Genomic DNA, 18,490 nt, shown 5'->3' on the forward strand with positions numbered 1-18,490 from the left:
AAAAACAATACTAAAAACAGCTAAAATTATAATAATCTTTTTACAATACCACTGTAAAACCACAATACCAATACTTATGGCTGTCATAATTACTTACCATCAAGCTTTAATGTTGGCGGAAAACCGCAGGGAGCCCTTGAAGCTTCTCTTTTGTTGACAACAGCAGGTTTATAAGTGCTTCTCATAACAAATCTGCTTTATTTTAATTGATCATTCGTCGTACAGAGTGGTTGTTAGTGTGTTGGCTACAGGCCCAGGTCAAAAGAGCCCACCCAAAGTATCAGTGATATATTTATCCAAGTTTTTTACTCATTTTATTATTTGCTAGGAGGAAAAAAAAATCCTAAGTCCAGTCTCTTAGAAAAGTAATAGCAAACATCTGAACCATATGCATGATTTGAGGTAACATGTCCAAACTTTAATATTGAAGGTTATGGGATTTGAGTATGAGCATTAGTAACTAATAATCTATATGATATGATTTGTTTCATACCTCTGACTGTACCGTAGAGACTAATTAGAATGTATTGCTCTAAAGGTCAAGAGGTCAGTGCCCTGTGGTCAAAGATGGCAGCTCTTGTCTGCATGTTAGGTGTGCGTCTGCCGTTGCCTCCTATCCCATCTGTCACTGCAGGAGCGAACACTGCTTTTGAATCCTGACATGACTCCGCTGCATCTATGTCTCCGTCTAGCCGCTCCGTCTGGGGCATGTGTCGTATATAGCTGCAGTCTGTGGCAAGTCAGTCTGTAAGTGAATGACTGCAGCCCAGGTGTACGACTACATCCACCCAGACAAAGAATGTGCTATATTGAGAAGAAATTTCTGTGTGGATTGTGACTGTCAGGATATTGGCTTACATAGCCATGAGCCATTAAAAGACATTATTTAAAAAGTGAGATGTCAACCACAGACACACTGGCCTCCTGTAGTACAGCACTTCCACTGTATGTTTATACAGCCACAATTGTCCCCTTCTCAACTTTCGTTTTAATGGTGGATCTTACAGTTTCTGATTTCTTTGGCCTAGACAGCGTGGAGCTACTGTATCTGTGTATTATCAGCTGTTCACACTCAGACCACAGCTGTACTGTGATATCCCTCCTTTCTTCGTCTCTCTGTATCATTAGGTTTCACACCGGACACATAGCTGTTTTTGCTGCACTGTCAATTTGACAGGTGTCTAATATTTAAAAAATGAATAAATGGATTCCACAGCAGGAAAGAGACAGCAGGAGATGTGCTTGAAAGAGAGGGAAGGAGACTAAGTGAGAGGAATGGAAATGAAAGAAGGAAAGCACAGCCCCTGCTCATCACTCCCACTGTCAATGGCACAGAGATGTAATGATCTACAGCCGTGTCAATGTGAAAATGGAGGGAAAAAATAAAAACCAATTTCTCTTTCCATCAGCTTGGCTCTGACACTGGATAATGAGCAATCAATACACCGAATCCACATCTCTGCACATGCTATGAATAGATATGTAGGTCTTACAGCTTGAATCTGCTTTAGATCAGCCTGAATCAAATTAATGTCAGGGTCATATTTCAGCCCAATTATGTAATTTCATTTTTTATTTTACCTTGGGGATGAAATATGACCGTGACATTTCTTGCTTGTGTGAGATTGTGTGCTCTTGTGTGTGAATAAGACAAAACTGGGAATTTTTAGGCCATGTCTCAAAGGGGACGGGGCTTCATTGATCCCCCTTAAACCCCACCCTGATCCTCTCAGCTCACTCTCGCAGAGCTTCACGCCAATCATAAATGCCAGCCTCATTCATATTAGATTCACAAAGGAATCCTCTCTTACATTTAAAGAGTCTTTCCGTCTAAACATGGAAGACAGGAATAGAGAGAGTGTGTAAAAAGCTCTCCTGCAGCTCTCGCAGTGGTCAAGCATTTTTGACAATCACCCAAAATCCCTCAGACATCAGAATTCGATTAGGCGTTGCACAAACTTTGTGTATTTTGCTATATGACGAAGACATGAACAAATCAATACAAGGCGAGGGTCTGTTCTCTGTCCCCTGTGGACAGAACCACCCATCCACACACAATACAGCCCCATCTCTCAAGGTCAAATCATTTATTACAGAACATTCAGAGAGAGAGAGAACATGGGTGTGATCCTTTGACATATTATATGTGTCTACGTGAGGGTTTGTGTGCATTTGGACTTACCATTATGTGAGTAAATTTGTCACATTGGTTTAAACAGCTTTGGCAAGGACCTCGGCCTAGACACACACACACACACACACATTTACACACTCTGTCATTTGAATGCTGGCCTATCATTAGATGCACAACTCTGGGCTGGAGAGCAAAACTCCACACCCACTAAAAAAGCCCATATCCCACGCTTCTCACACACCAGCTCCCAACTATAACACGGAGTCTAACCAGCCGTAAGCAAGGAAATTACAGGATATTATCTTTTCTCTTCTCAATTCTGCTTTCTAACCAAGGACATTATAAAAATACAGTTAAAGCAATTTCCTATGTGCAGTTTACTTTTTATGCCTTTAATGTCCATATTGAAGGAATTTCAGTGTCAGGATATATTTCCTGTGTACTATCGGGAAGTAATTGACTAAAAATAGTAATGCAACCAATTTAACTATAGTACATTTTCCAAAAGGGTGACAATGGCTCAGCTCTTTTCACAATAATGTTGCTTTTCCGGTAACAAGCTATTTTTCCAAAGAGTAGCAGTGTAGTGTGATGCTACATGAATTTTTGTGTGTGTGTGTCACATTATGTTTTGCATGAAGCATTAGCGCTGAGTGAAGTGAAGGAGGAATCAAACAATCTCCTGAACTGTCCTGTCTGTCAAGCGGTTTTGGGAAGTCTGATTCATTTTAATTAAACATTCTGTTTCGACAGTTTATACAAAATAATTGTTTCACTGCTTCACATGATTCATTTAATAAAAAACCTGTCCGAAGAAAGAATTCATTGCTTCACATCATTAATTTTAGTAAATCAGTTCGTTCAGACAGTTGATTACTGCTTGGTGAAATAATTGCCATGATATCAAAATGGAAGTTTTTTGGCTTTTAGTTTGAATATGTTAACTTTACTGTTATATATAAGCTAGTGTGGTCCAAAACAACAACAAAATTCGTATTTAGAAGATATTCAAAACTTACAGTCTCTTTACTTCCGCCAGTATGGATCAATGATTTTGATGACGCTGCACTTCAGCTTCTCATCAGATTTTCTGTCCAATCAAATGCTCTCTAGAATCTAAAGCACCCCGCCCCCTACATTATAACTAGACGCTGAAGCTGCGGCTAAAATCGGTAATTTGTTCACACATTTACTATTTTTTACATGGTGAATGGCACAAAGTTCACTAAATAGGGGAAGGGAATGATTCAGAAAGTGTAAATATGCTTTCCATTGAGGCGAATGAAGTCTGGTTTCATGTTAGTGTCACTCAAACCATCGCAGCGTGCACACAAGTCTGCTCCAGTCCGGTCATATGCGCGTTTTTTCCAAGCTCAATGGCTCTGGCCGGAGCTGTTTGATATGTCCCATCTTGTCTTCCTGTTTTAGTGGAAATTACGTCAACACATTGAATAATGCTGCGCATTTCAAGGCACTTCAGTGGGCCTTTAAATGTTGCTGTTTCGCCACTATGTTTTAATTATGTAGAGTTTTTCTAGTTTTATTTGTTGCATTCAATGATCATTACTGAAAAATTTGAATGAGTCATTTTAATGAAAAGAATCAAAAGATTCTGGTTGAACAGAAATAGAAAATAAATCTGTTCAAAATTAACTACAGTACTTAAAATTATGATTATCTGGTAGCTTGGGAAGCTAATAGCTTCTCCAAATTAGTTCCTGTGCACTAAACCGATGAGAATTTTGAATAAAAATCTTCATCTGGATTCAATTGAAAGCCAAGGCTGTGGTGCTGTTATTCTGTGTGTATAAAGTTGTAAAAAGTGCAACTGTGTTTCTTCAAAGAAAAGTGTGTTTCTGTGCATAATATGTGCCTACACACCGTGTAAATGTCCCACACACTCTCTCTGCTAACACTATTCAGCTGTAAAGTGTTGAGTTGATCTTCCTTTTATCAGCGGCACTCCTCTCCTCCCTCTCAGATCTGTTGAAAGGCACGAGTGCAGCTGAGAGCTAATAGTGAGTGCTGAAAAGCGTAACAACCTAACACCATTTACCACCACTTCCACATGCGGGTCATACAATTGTAAGGGTTCACCCCAGAACCTTGGCAGAGCTAATAGTGGTGTTTCAAAAAAAAAAAAAGTCTAAATTCTGGTAATCTACAAACAGTGTGGCTTTTTTCAGGGAAGCTATACCCAACAACTCGCATATAATAAGCAAAGAAACATGTGTGCGTTCACACACATAAATCAAACACACCCACACCGGTAAGCCAAGACTACTGATGCCTGAAATAGTTTTTTTGAAATGGTCTGCAATGAAGTAAACGAGAGGAATGCCGGTGATGTTCAGCGGGTAGGCAGGTCTGTGTGTTTGTGTTGTGGTGAAAGCATAAGCTAAGCCCTTCATTGAGGGGGAATTCTGACAGAGGTATGCATGAGCGTGAAGGTTAGGTGAGAAAAATCCAAAGGAGGAGTCTCTGGGTAGATACGCAGATACATCCTTAGGTATGACAGCGGCTTCTGTCTGGATGCCAAATGCCACTGCAAAAATCTGACAGAAACACTACAAAAATGCCGTGTAAAAATGTTAAGCAGTTCACAATAAGTGTTTCCAAAGTCGTTTTCAAGGCATTTACTCATACATTTACAAAGCCTAGTCCCAGACTTGCACTGACATATCTTAAAATATGTCAGTGCCATTGTTTTGTCTCAAGATGCACACCAGTAATGTTTTTTTTCAAGGCTTAATCTAAGCCTTGTCTGTGAAACCAGGCCTTTAATTAGAGAATTTATGCACTAAACTTAAACGCGGAAATTGTGATTTTTTTTATCTATATTTAGCATTTCCATCAGATATATCTGTAGACATTTCGATGTGCTAAACATTTTTCACAGAAACATCCTTAGATGGAAACTTCAGAGACATTTCCTTGAAATCCTCTGTAGAGTTTTAAAAAGGAAGCAACAGGTTTTAGTTTTGTAATGTTACGTAATTTTAAAGGGGAATTGTTGTTGCAATTTGACACCGAGAACAGAGCATCTAATACCTCCCTGACAGATTTACAGTAAAGAGGAGAATCCAGGCACAAAAAAAAACGAGAATATTTTTCATTCTTTTGACTCTGTTCTCTTCAGCATTGGTATGCAGCAGGTGTATGTGTGAGAATATGTGTTTATGGGTGTCTTTAAGCTTAGTCATTGTTTTATTTAAAATGGAGTTGTTAGTTGCAATAACACTTTTCACAATAGAAGTTGTTCAGAAAAATATTTAGCAAGATTAGTGCCTTACATAGTTTTATGATACATCACACATTGGACATTTGGCCTCTGAGATTGTTTGAGTAGCTAGGATTTGCTTCACCAATACATTTTGTCTGCATCCTCTTTGTCATTGTGGAGACCGGAAAATCGTAAGCGCTCTGCTGCGTTAAAATCGTCTTCGTCATTTGTATCATACTGTATAGGACCTATAAAAAGCACGAGCACAGTCAATCACATCTCTAATTGGTGTAGTGTATCCATTTTTAGATCCCTTGTGGGCTTTACTTTGTAGCATTTTTGCTAATTGCTAATTTGCCATTTTTGTGTCTAAAAATGACCTGAGACAGGTCAGCCTCATTTACCAGAACTAATCCACAAACTGTTCCCGCTCTCCCTCCCACAGTTCAACACACACACATTTTTGTTTCTACCCACTTTAACATAAAAAGTGCAGTTAATTTGGGCATAAAGAAAAACAACAGTATAGTCCAATTCAAACTGATACTGTATGCTGTAAACCACATGAAAGTGCTTTTTGTTATTTTTCATCCAGTTCAATACATTATTCCTATTTTTCTTTTTACAAACCTCCGTCTTATAAAATACAGTGTACAGTATGTATATGCTTAAAAAGTGTACACATGCCACAAAGTAAAAGGAAAAAATCTGAACATTGTGGGCCTTGTGATTGTCACTTTGGCCTTGTTGTGATATAACTGCCTCAGCTGTTTGACACAAGTCCATTTAGCCATCTTTTAAGGATATCTCTATTAAACCTCCTTCAGGCTTAATAGAGATTTAATAGCAAATTTCTAATGGGGGCGAAAAAAATCTTTATGAAACCTTCTTTCTCTGTGTATGAAGAAGTGGAGGAATGGATTGTGGGCGGCTAATTCATGGACAGGCTGCCCCTGAGCTAATGGCTAAGCATTTGTCATCAGCTTTTTGAACAGAACACAGTAATAGTCACTTGAAAGCTTTCTATCATCACAGCTGTGACACATCTGTTTTCCTTGCTGTTAGTGCAAAAAACTGACAGAAGTGTATGATAAGTGATAGTAGATGGTGTATTTTTGCATGCATGTTTCCAGCGGCTAAACAGCTATGTAAGTTAGTGTCCATTCCATTGCAGGATTAGGAGTGTCAGCTGCTAGTAATGGCATCAGAGTGTTTGATAGGTCACAGTCTAGTTTCCTTTTTAAAGAGTTAGTTACTTAGTTATGTTCAGTACTTCTAGAGCAGCACCTAACATAAACCTTTTCTCCCTGATTTAGTGTATTGCATTTCAGCGTTTTAATAAAACAGTAAGTTATAGGACCATTAATCTTGCTGTATTAACACACAGTGTACATGAGGTGACCTCTGTTTACTGTGTGTTATATCCTTCATAAAAAGCTGAGCTTTGAATCTCTTTGTTCCCAGCTTCTACTATACTTTCATCTGTTTGTTTTGGCTTGATTCATTATGCCGTCTTTTTACTCTCAAACAACTCAACATCCTCTGTTATTCTGTTGAGGCCTCTATAGATTGTAAATGCACAATTAGAACAGACACATGCAGGTATTCAACTATCCTCATTCACAAATACTGTATACACAGACGTCAGAGAGTTTCCTGTTTAATGTCGTTTCCTCAGCATCTGTCGCTCTGCACCTGCAAAGCCCATAGACTGTCATTTGTCTCAGCATGCTGAGAAATGAATAGATCTGACATTCATAATTCATTGTATCCGTTTATTCTGTGGTTTCAGACGTGTTAGTACAGCAAATACTTTACAGCACAGGTTTTCAAACCCTGGGTCACCAGGATGATTTAAGGAAAATGTATATAATATGTATGTAACAAAGTTCAAGACTCAGAGAAGAAGGAAGCAGGAACCGGCAAGCGTAACTTTAAGAACACGATAAACATAAACAACAAAACTCACAGTAAACTGCTGCATAAACAAACAAAACCACAATGTGAAGTTCCATACCTGGTCCTCTCTACACATACATACATACATACATACATATATATATATATATATATATATATATAATATATATATATATAATACCTTGACTTGATTGCATGAATGGTTGTATATAATGGTCGCGTCAATTTAAAAAGAAAATTGGAAAACCACTGCTTTACAGTAAAATTTTCTATTCATCAAAGAATCCTGAGAAAAAAGTTCCCAAAAACTGTTCCCCTCCAAAAAAAAAAAAAAAAAATTACTCAGCACAACTGTTTTCAACATTGATAATAATTAAAAATGAAGACTGGAGTAATAGTTGCTGTATATTTAGCTTTGCCACAATATTACTGTTTTACTGTATTTCTGATCAAATAAATGCCTTGGTGACCATAAGAGACTTCATTCAAATATATTTTAAGAATCGTACCGACCTCAAACATATGCATGGTATTTTATCTCTAGGTATTTGCATGTATTGATCATTTGATGACAGGGTTAATGAACTTTAATAGTCATTCAAAGGCGAAGAACAATAAATATTCTACCAAACTGCATCTTCCTGAATAAGTGTGAGACAGCCTACTGACTGACTAGCCCTTTTTCTTTAGAAATGCAGTATCTGCATACCTTCATGCACCTGACTCAGTCATTGTCGAGTGGTATTTATATTCGGGTGTGTTCAGCTGAAACAAAAACAAATCTCTAATTTCATTGGTAAATACATCAGCATTTCAGTCGAATCAAGAAAGAGAAAGAAGAAGCATGCCATTAATGTTTTTTTAGCAGGTAAAAGATCCTCATACAGCACTTGTCATCATGGCACAAATATGCCATTAATTTAGTCTGAAAACTGAATGGGAGGTAAATATGGTGTGACATCCTCAAATGCTTTATTGTGTGTGTGTGTGTGTGTGTGTGTGTGTGTGTGTATATATATATATATATATATATATATATATATATAGATAGATCTCAGCTGAAACATCAATATAAAGACCCATAACACTGCATTACATCACAATTGAAGGGAAAGGTCTGTCTATTAGAGTACCCTAAACATTTGGCAATAAGATTATTAGATTAAGAAGTTATGAAAACATTTGCAAAGCTAGAGTGAGCCACTAAGAGAAGCACGATGAACACACTCCACTGGCTCAGAGGAAAGGTTCCTAGCAGAAGATCAGAAGGAGAACAGAAAGTGTGTGTCCTCCGTCAGGGTCAGATCATGAACTTGACGATGTGCATTTGACATATATTTTACTCTTTCCCTCTCACTTCCTAAATATTGTCCTCATGACGCTGATGGATGTATCTAAAACCTAAGTATGAGATTTTTAGTGGATTCACATTTAAACATAATACAAGATACATTTACTTGACTAAGAAAAAAAATAAATTATATATATATAATTTTACAGATTAGATAACACAGAGATAAAAGGACTCAGAGCATAAGAAGTTTCTATCTTGTCCATGTCACAATCTGTTAAGCTCTTCTACAAACTAACTTTTACTAGTTAGGTCCATTTTGCAGCAAAAAACCAAGATCCATAGCCTTTTCTCTACAGATACAGTTTCACATTATTCACTTTTCAAGTGATGTTGCATTCATGATGCAAAGACAATTTTTTGTCACTAAAAAGAGCTTGTTAAATCAGGGGTGTCTCTGACATTTTCCAGCTAATAACGATGTCTTCACTGAGCTTAGCTTTCCCCTTATTAACCTGTTGTATAATGCCTTCCATCTCAATGCCATCAATTTGCATGCGAAAGGTTTTATAACCCTTTCTAAATGAACTTGTAGCCCTGACTGTTTTGCCTTCAGAAAGTAAAAATCTGCACATTAAGCCTTTGAGTGGAAGTTGTGTTGACTTCCACCCTGAGGTGATGCATTTGTGTGCATGTCCCTTTTGTCCGTTTCTGCTTAGACTAGCTAGTCACGATTTTTCTGTGCCCAAACACCCACTCACACACTGTCCAACAGCCATCCAAAAGAAATGATTAGAGGAGAACAGAAGTCATTATTGTCACACAGGTGAAGGCTTCAAGGCCGAGCGTGTTTCTCCTTGACAGCGAAACAATGCTAGTTAAAGGGATGGCAATTCTTATAGACTGAGTCACAAACTGCATAGTACAGTACAGGTATCGTTCTGTTGTCATAGTAACATGTCTCAAGTAAAGCTTTGGTCTTTGATCAAAGGAAGCATTAGAAGTATCCTTAGATTCAGCCTACACAGCCATTCAGACACAATTAACTGAATGAGATTTCATCTGATCTGTTCAATTAAAAGGCCATGAAAATGACCATTGATTGATATTGATTTCAGAGGTGTTCTGTATATTATGATTCTTGGTCTTATTATTTTCTGAGGCTACTCCTACACTTATTACATCACTCACTCCTACTTCAACCGTGATTGAAGGCTGAGTCACAAAGTCGAGGCGTTATTTGAACACTGCAAATGAAAGATATCCAAGCAATTAAATGCGACGTTATGTCATTAGTTTAGTCATCCACAGCTAGCCCACCACACACGACCCACTTTTACCTGTTAAATCACACTTGCCCACACCGACTCAGATCGCCATTGGCTGTAAGGCCGTGTAGGAGCTTTGGATGCTTCATTCATTTTGACACAGCATAATGTTTCAAATGCGACAGTTACTCTTGGGCCCTCTGCCACACCTGATGTTTTTCTATGATGTGATTTACAGCGGATAATTACGGTATGTAATTTGCATATAGGGCTGTAATTTGTATCAACAGAAGCAGGTTGGGTTTCCTCTGTTTATAGTGATTCACAGGTAGCAGAATGTGAGTTGGCTTCTCTGCTGTTTCACTTTTGTCAAGCATCAGCCGCAAGTTCGAAACTGAGATGTTTCAGGCATGTGATGTCTGAGACACTATGGTTAAAATGTGGTTGTTCCTTAAAGAGAATTTATGTTTAGTTCAGAACTTTGGTATGTTACAGACAATTAGACTTAAAGTATGTAGAATGCACCGTACAGATACAGGGAGGAAGTATGGACAGTTTAAGATAAAATTGTATAGAAGTGTTTCCTACCATAGTTTTGGGTCAGTAAGATTTTTCATTGTTTTTGAAAGAAGCCTCTAATCCTCACCAAGATTAATTTTGAGAAATATTATGACAATCAAATAGCTTTTTTTTTTTTTTATATAAATGTAATTTATTCATGTGATGACAAAGCTGGTTTTCAGCAACCATTAATTTAGTTTCTTCAAAGTTGTCCTTCATTTATTACCAAAAAAAAAAAAAAAAACTCACAAAACAATAACTTTCAGTGCATTTGCAACATTAACACTGTTATTTTAAGTTCAATTAAACATTTGTCAGACTGATTCAACCCAGTAGCAATTCACTCAAAAGAATCAACTCCTGTGAGTCATCTGTTTGTGAATTGGGCTACACTGTTAATGCTGTATGTTCATTCACTAAAAGTAACCAGCTCATTAGAGTCATTCATTCATGAATTGGAAAATCAATTCACTGGTGTACAATAGAATATCCAGGAATGGTTTGATCTCATGCGCCCTGTTTACACCTGATATTAAGATGCGTTTTGGTCAATCAGATCACAAGTGGACGATGCTAAATACAGGTGTAAATGGGGGCTAAAAAGTTTTGAGCTTGCCCACTTTTGACCGCTTCCAGAGGTAGATGCTTCAATGCTTGAATATGTTCGAACAGCTACTAAAGACTGGTATGGGAAGTGCGCTAGCTAGACAGGATTTCAGCTTCGTCGGCTGAAGTCCCAAGTTTGATTTGAAGACGAAAAATGTACCAAGCACAATGTTCTCCCACCATTCCTGATTTCTAACACGCACTCATGCATTCACCATGGTCTTGCTGCTATCAGAGCAGAAACGAAAGTTGATCCTCTTCGTGTTTTTTTCCATCTCCCCCGGGCACGTTCATATGTAAATTTAGCAAGCTTATTTTGTCCATTAGATTGAAAGATCTGAAAAACCCATACATTTACCCACCCATAGACCCTCCCCTTAAAGAAATCAGGACAAAAGTGGACAAAAAAGACGGATCAAAACACTAGGTGTAAACGGTTATGTGTCTCCCTCGTCCACTTGTGATCCGATCGACCAAAATGCATCTTAATAACACTGTTAGTGTTAAATTAACATTGCCAGTGTTTATATAATCCTCACCGGATTATGTAAACAACTGGTGACACTGGAAGTGTTCATTTAACACTGGATGTTTTGCTGTGCAGGTATAAACACATATATGAGTCATATGTGGCACCGGTAAGATTAATTTCAGATAAAGTGAACTATCCAAATGACGGTTTAGTCAATCCTTAAATAATCCCTCATTTAAGAAGCATTTTTTCACCAGCCTTCATGTCATTCTGTAGGCAACATTATCCATGTGTCTATTATTATATAGTGGGAGTCTCATATGATAAGTCTGTAAATGGCTACATTGACTCTCTACAATGAATCATTGCACCACTGTCACTGAAACAATTTCTTCCACTGCAAACATAATGCAAAGTTTGTGTAAAACCCAAAGAAATATTCCAGGAAAGGACTTTTCCGTGGTCTCCAAGATGGTTTTCAATATTTGTGGGTATGAGAGAATAAACACCAAGAAAACACAGTATATAGTGAGCCAGTGCAATTAGTTTCTTTGGTTCCTGTTGCTAAAGCACAGCATGGAAAACAGCAATACAGTTGTGAGGCTAACTATAGTTAATGGAATAGAAGATTGAAGAGGGGAAGTGGGGTCCTGCATGACAAAGAGCGAATATGGAGGGTCACCACGCTCTGACAGACAGGTCAAAGAAAGAAAGTGAGGAAGAGGTGAAGGTGCAGTGTTTGTCATTCTCTGTCAGAACGGTGATGGGATGCAATCCTTCTTTATATCAATTTGCAACCCTTTAGGGAAAAAAAGAGGAGGATGACAGAGGAGTGTGAGTGTGTACACTCATCTATCTGGGAGCTTTTCTGACAGTTTCAAGGCAGCATGAATTTTAAATAGAAGGCAAGTAGTGGTAAGTGACAGAGGAACATTGCGCTCTAAATGAGAGGGAATCCATAATGACATTTACAGGCGGTGAATCAGCCACTTGAAACACATTACAGGGTTGCTCATGTTTTCTTAATAAATCCACCATTAGAGGTCACATAAAGCAGAAAATTCCCATAGAAGTCACCTGGAAGGACAGGTGAGGTGTGTGACATGCCTTAAGCCATGTCATAAATACCATTATGAGGAAGTATGTTCATGCTGAAAAGCTTTCGGCGAATAACTTCAGGTCAGAGAAATTTGCCTAAGCCATATCAGAAATACCATTATGTGGAAGCATTCTTCATGCTAAATAGCTTCAGGGGAATAACTTCAGGTCAGAGCAATTTGCAGAAGACAAACTAAACCGCAAACCTCTTCATCATACCAAATCTTTCTTTTTTTTTCTTATTAAAAATGTTTAACACACAAAAAAGTTAATAGTAACTAAATTAGCAAAGTAAATTTAATTATATAGCAACAAATCATACAAATTTATAATAGAATTATTTTAAAAAGCTGTCATAAAAGCTCTATGAAAGAAAGCAGGTGATTGGAATAGTGGTCAAAATACAATATACAGTTTTTTGTTTGTTTTTTCCAAAATGGCCAACCAGAATTAAGTATGTTATTTACAGATGGACTTATAGTGCACTTATTTGTCACTGTGATGTTGCCCTTTGTATAAGCTAATGCCTTCTCTTTTAGCTGATCTACTTTGTTTCTCATTTGTAAATCACTTTGCATTGGCATCTGCTACATGACTAAATGTAAATTTAAATGTCTTTGTACCTCTGTCAAGAACCTGTCCTTAATGTGAAACTCACCCTATTGAGAATGAACCTCCTTATCCGTCTAGCATGCTAATTCAGAGTGAACAGTTCATCAGGGAAAGATGAGGCATGAATATTTCAGGAGCCGTTCACTGCACACATGTTGTGTGTTTTGTGTTGGTCCATATGTTCTGTCTCTTTCTGGATACTGTGTCTCTCTTAGTCTCACGGTCACTCATTACACAGGTGTAATTGATGTGCAAAGTTATATGATGTGATGAACACAGACAAGGAGTGAGGTCATTAACAGAGGAATTAGCAGAGGACCTGGTTTAGATGGCTCAGGGTAAAGGAAGGAGATCAGCATCTCAGAAAGACAGAGAGGTGTTGATTGCTTTAGTTGAGCTGTGCTTAGATGGATCATCGCCTGTGGGATTTCTGTTCATTCAGTATAACATCTATCACGTATAAATGCACATTGAAGACGGTCATTTTCAATGTTGGTTTCTTTCTTTCTTTCTTTCTCTCTCTCTTTCTTTCTTTCGTTCTTTCTTTGTTTCTTTCTTTCTTGTAATTTTTGGGCTGTCAAAGTTAACTTGTGAAATAAAATTATAATGTAATGTGCGTAATGTTCATTTTTATGTTAAATGTAATAGTTTTATTTAGCAAGGATGCATTAAATTTATCAAAAATGGCTGTTAAGATATTTGTAATATTACAAAAGATTTCTATTTCAAATAAATGCTGTTATTTTTAACTTTTCTTTTAAGAATCCTAAAAAAATGCATCACGATTTCTTCAAAAATATTATGCAGCACAACTGTTTTCAACATTGATAATAATAAGAAATGTTTTTGAGCAGCAAATCAGCATATGAATGGTTTCTGAAGGATCATGTGACACTGAAGACTGGAATAATCAGGGCCGCTACTGGCCAAATGGATGCCCTAAGCAGAACTGTATTGTTGTGCCCCTAAAACCCCTCCACAAACGCATTACCAGTTTTTTTTTTTTTTTTTTTTTTGTGGTTATAAAAATAGACCTAAGTGAACAACAGTCTTTAAAATGACTTAAAATACATAGGCTATATAATAACAATGAGGCAGTAATAAATGTTTCGATGAAATTAACAAAAGCAAGTTATTTTATGTTTTTTTTTTTTTTTACAGCACTATCAAAATACATAATGTAAACAATCAACTTACGTACATTATGTATTATATCAAATGCTGGCAGATGGTGCCAGCGGCTAGGTGTTTGTTGTTGTTACACTTCTTGCTATTGTTGTTACAGCATGATCAAATCTTTTTTTAATATTGGCCAAACAACATTTAATTCAAATGTCCACTTAACCTTTAATATTTTGCCACATCTTTATAATATAAATGCTGAAGTCACTATAATTTCTTCAACAAGAACATGTTGTCAAAACATGCAGAATCAGAGCGAGGGCTTAGACTTTTATTCTGAAACCGCGGTGAACATTTAGGAACAAGAGTATTCTCCTGTGTTAGCATAGGTTTATATATATGATAGCACTATGTTATGCTATATTATCATCTTTTAAATCGTTTAATATATCGTGAAGCCTTAGAAAACGGTCTAATTATGATTTTACTTTTTATTTAATATTTTGTCGAAATCGAGCTCTCAGATGTAATTGAGGAATCGTGAAATCTGGCTACAAAAAGGTTCAGAATCCAATGCATAGCTTATTGACCCCAACATCTTACTGACCCCAAACTTTTGAATGATAGTGTATGTGGGGGAAAAGTTTGAAAACCCCTGCTCTTACACACAGTGGATGGTAACTGGGGGAGGACTGTGATGATGTGTGGTACTTACTGACAGAGAAATGACATGAAAACAGTTTCATTATGAGACTTTTTGCTTGTCACAAAAAAGTGATGTTTTAATCCTGTGTCTTTAGTTTTTCAAGTTGCAAAACAGAGTGTCACTTTCAGTCTCATATTCTCCCTCTCATGTTTACAGCATCCTCTTTATCAAATCAGAACTAGCCTATTGTATGTTTTTGTAAACAGGTCCAGCTCTGACTGAAACCACACAAACAGTTTACTCACTTTTGTTTTGTATTTACACAACTTTGAGTCTTTTTCACTTTTGGAACAGATTTCAAAGGCAGCCTAGTTACGATCACTAAGTGAGAGAACTTAGGGATGAAATAGCAGATCATTTAGCTTATAGTGCTGCTGTAATTTGTACAGATTTGAGTGTGTGGAGAGAGCGCTGATTTCCCAGCAGGCTCGGTGTGGGCTCCGTGCCTGTTTCTAGAGTGGATATACTCAAGTCGGGTCGAGTTTGGCTTGAAAAAGCAGCCAAGGATAACACAGGGCAATGTTTCCGGTGGCTTCAGCAAATTCAGCCTTCCGCAAAAATGGGGAGTTATTAAATATCCAAACATGGCCATTGATCAAGGGTGGGACAGCTAAAACTTCACCCCAGACTTTATAGCCTCAGACTTGGTCTCTTAACCTCAACGCAGCACAAAAGAGGATGTAGATTTATTATTATTATTATATATCATGGCACTGTAATATATAGTATATATGTGCTGGTTTTATAACGACTAGACTGCACTGCATTTCTCTTTCTCTGTAAGCTTGCAAACACGTCACCAAAGTTTATGCAGATTGCAAATATCCTCAAAATCTGCAGCTCTGAAGTTTCCAGATGAGCATTAGTACCTTGTGCCATCTATGTAAACTCATTATGACAGCATTTTAGATGCCAACTGGAGTTGTTATGTCAGCAACTGCGGGATTACGAAATTCTTACACGATTATGGTATCTGGGCACTTTTACAGGAATTATTTACATTACCTACTATCAAATGTACTTTATTTACTGTTTGTATTTACTGTATTGTAAGTATGTTCTAGAAGTATGCAGGTGTGTAGTAGGCTATTTATAAAAAAAATAAAAAAAATCTGGGCATACCAAATAATGATAATTTCTCTCCCATGGCATGAGAAAGTAAAGGGTCTATCAGGTGCACACTTAAGAATCTCAATGAAAGCATATCTGAGATGTATACTGTAACTATAGAAATGATGAAAACAAAATAAAACATAAAACTGAAAAAAATGGAGAAACTGAAATGAAACTACAGTATAATAAACTACAGTCATGTTAAACTGCTTGGTTTATGCAGTCTTGAGTTAGGAATACCCTAGTGAGAAAGTTTTGTCTTACCATTGATTTAATAAGGGGATTGTGGGTAGGAAGTGAAGCTTAAAGCTTCCTCATCATTTTAAAGAATAAGGATGTGGATTTACAAGATGACATGGAGACACATGGTATCAGCTTTTTAATTTCCAGTTCTTAACTATTTTTAAAATGACAGTGCTATTTCCGTCATGACGACATAGAAGTGCTATATATGACAATGAATGTTAAATATGGCTGCTTTTGTTTTTCTTTCCAGTCTTCATCTGCAGTTTCATGGTGGCCGCGCCCATTTTCGGTTACCTGGGGGACCGTTTCAACAGAAAGATCATTCTGAGCTGTGGAATTTTCTTCTGGTCCTTTGTGACGCTGCTAAGCTCCTTTATTACCAAAGATGTAAGTGCTATACTCTCTTCCTTCTCAAACAAGCAGCAGCCTATAAAACCATGTCTGCCCAAAACCTCTTAAAGGAATCATATCATCATGATTATCATTTTAGGAGAATCTTTAAAATATAAATGTAGCTTGTTTTTGCTCAGAAAGGGTTGGTTCTTGCAGTGCTAGTTGTGTATTTTTAGATGCAGAACAGCAACCCATCCCATTCCAGCAGTAGCATCTCTAAAGCTCATTCAGTTTCTGGCTCATTTGAGAGCGCTTTGAAATGACACTGGAGTCATTCAACATAGCAGGACTCATTTTACATGAAAAAAAAAAAAAAAAACATCTCGGTTTACTTTATTATTTAGATGTCTCTTGCTCTCTCTCTCTCTCTCTCTCTCTCTCTCTCTCTCTCTCTCGCCCTTTGCTTTTTTCTTCTTCCATTTTGCTAAGATGAAATGATTAAATGACATGCTCACTTAGCATAACACTAGGCCTGTCTCAGAAGACCTCTTGTTACAGCTCAACTGTTTGTCATCCTCTTTGTCTTCTGTATCTTACTCTCTGTTTCATCCAGCCCTCATGTCATTAAGAGATCACAGCTGTTAGCCAATCATGTCAGAGAGTCACAAAAGCCACTAAACTCAGTAGTTTAGTGGCTCCCCCTTTGTCCTTAACAATAATCAAAAGACCCATATCTTTTCTATTTGTTTGTGATTTACAGCATAAGAATTAAGGATAAGGATTTTTTTTTTTGTAATATTTTTTTACAGAGCTTAGCATAACTAGAAAAAAAAAACGTATATTCATTATAAAAATGTTAATTTACACATTTCCAAGTCTAGAAATCACACTTTTAAAATAAGATTACCTTATCTATTTATGTTGTTCAAAAGGGGGAAAAAACATGCTATGGGGATGAATTACAAAAAGAAATATATTGGTTTTAGATGTTTTAGCTTCTTTTAATACCTGTTTGTTGCTGTTGTTTTTAAGTCATCTTGAGGCCCTCTTGTGGGCCCCGGCCCCTCGCTGAGAACCACTAAGTACAAATTAAAGAAATTAAAAAGATTCAAGAGTGATATCTGTTAGTACTATAAATACAGTCGTCAAACCCATATACTGACACTATGACTGTAGCCTATTTCTCACTGTAAATATAGATGTATTGGTGCTTCTGTTAAACATAAAATAAACATATATTGAGAGGAACTGAGACAACAGTAAAGCAAATCCGAAAACAGCAGGCAAAAAACATTGATGCTTATTGTCTAGAATCTCTCATAGACCATCTCAATCAAATTGTGAGTGTGTGTGTGTGGCCCGTCTCCAGGGAGGTTATTGCAACAGAGACAGATAGTGGGAGCTAATTAAAAGGCCATGTTAATAAGAGGAAGACTGTGAAATGACAACGGAGGAATGTTCCTTGTGGCTACGATAACTGATTGTAGTGATATCTAGTGACATAGTGATGGTTTGTGTGCCGTTTATTTCCCGTTAGCCAGTCAGACAATGAGGGGACTGCATGTATATATAGAAGATGTATGTCTGTGTGTGATCGGAATATGACAACCGAATACCACGGGGGTATAAATGCGCTAATCCCCTCAATCTGCAATGCTGAGTTGATACTGACAGGACGAGCCAGTCTGCATCAAAGTCACATGATCCTCCAAGACTGCACACACATGCACATAAGCATACATGAGCATGGAGACTGCAGATATCCCTTTATCAGTCAATCATCCA

General features: G+C 37.2%; 1 protein-coding gene across 1 annotated transcript in view; it reads left to right on the plus strand.

The window, feature by feature from the left end:
* spns2 (SPNS lysolipid transporter 2, sphingosine-1-phosphate) overlaps nt 1-18,490 on the plus strand; it is a 76,194-nt gene that overhangs the window by 28,604 nt on the left and 29,100 nt on the right. The window contains exon 3 of the mRNA XM_067407157.1: nt 16,623-16,759. Within this exon, the coding sequence (XP_067263258.1) occupies nt 16,623-16,759 (137 nt within the window). The remainder of the gene's footprint in view (nt 1-16,622; nt 16,760-18,490) is intronic.

The sequence above is a fragment of the Chanodichthys erythropterus genome, chromosome 13 (assembly GCF_024489055.1).
Source record: "Chanodichthys erythropterus isolate Z2021 chromosome 13, ASM2448905v1, whole genome shotgun sequence".
Lineage (NCBI taxonomy): Eukaryota > Metazoa > Chordata > Actinopteri > Cypriniformes > Xenocyprididae > Chanodichthys > Chanodichthys erythropterus.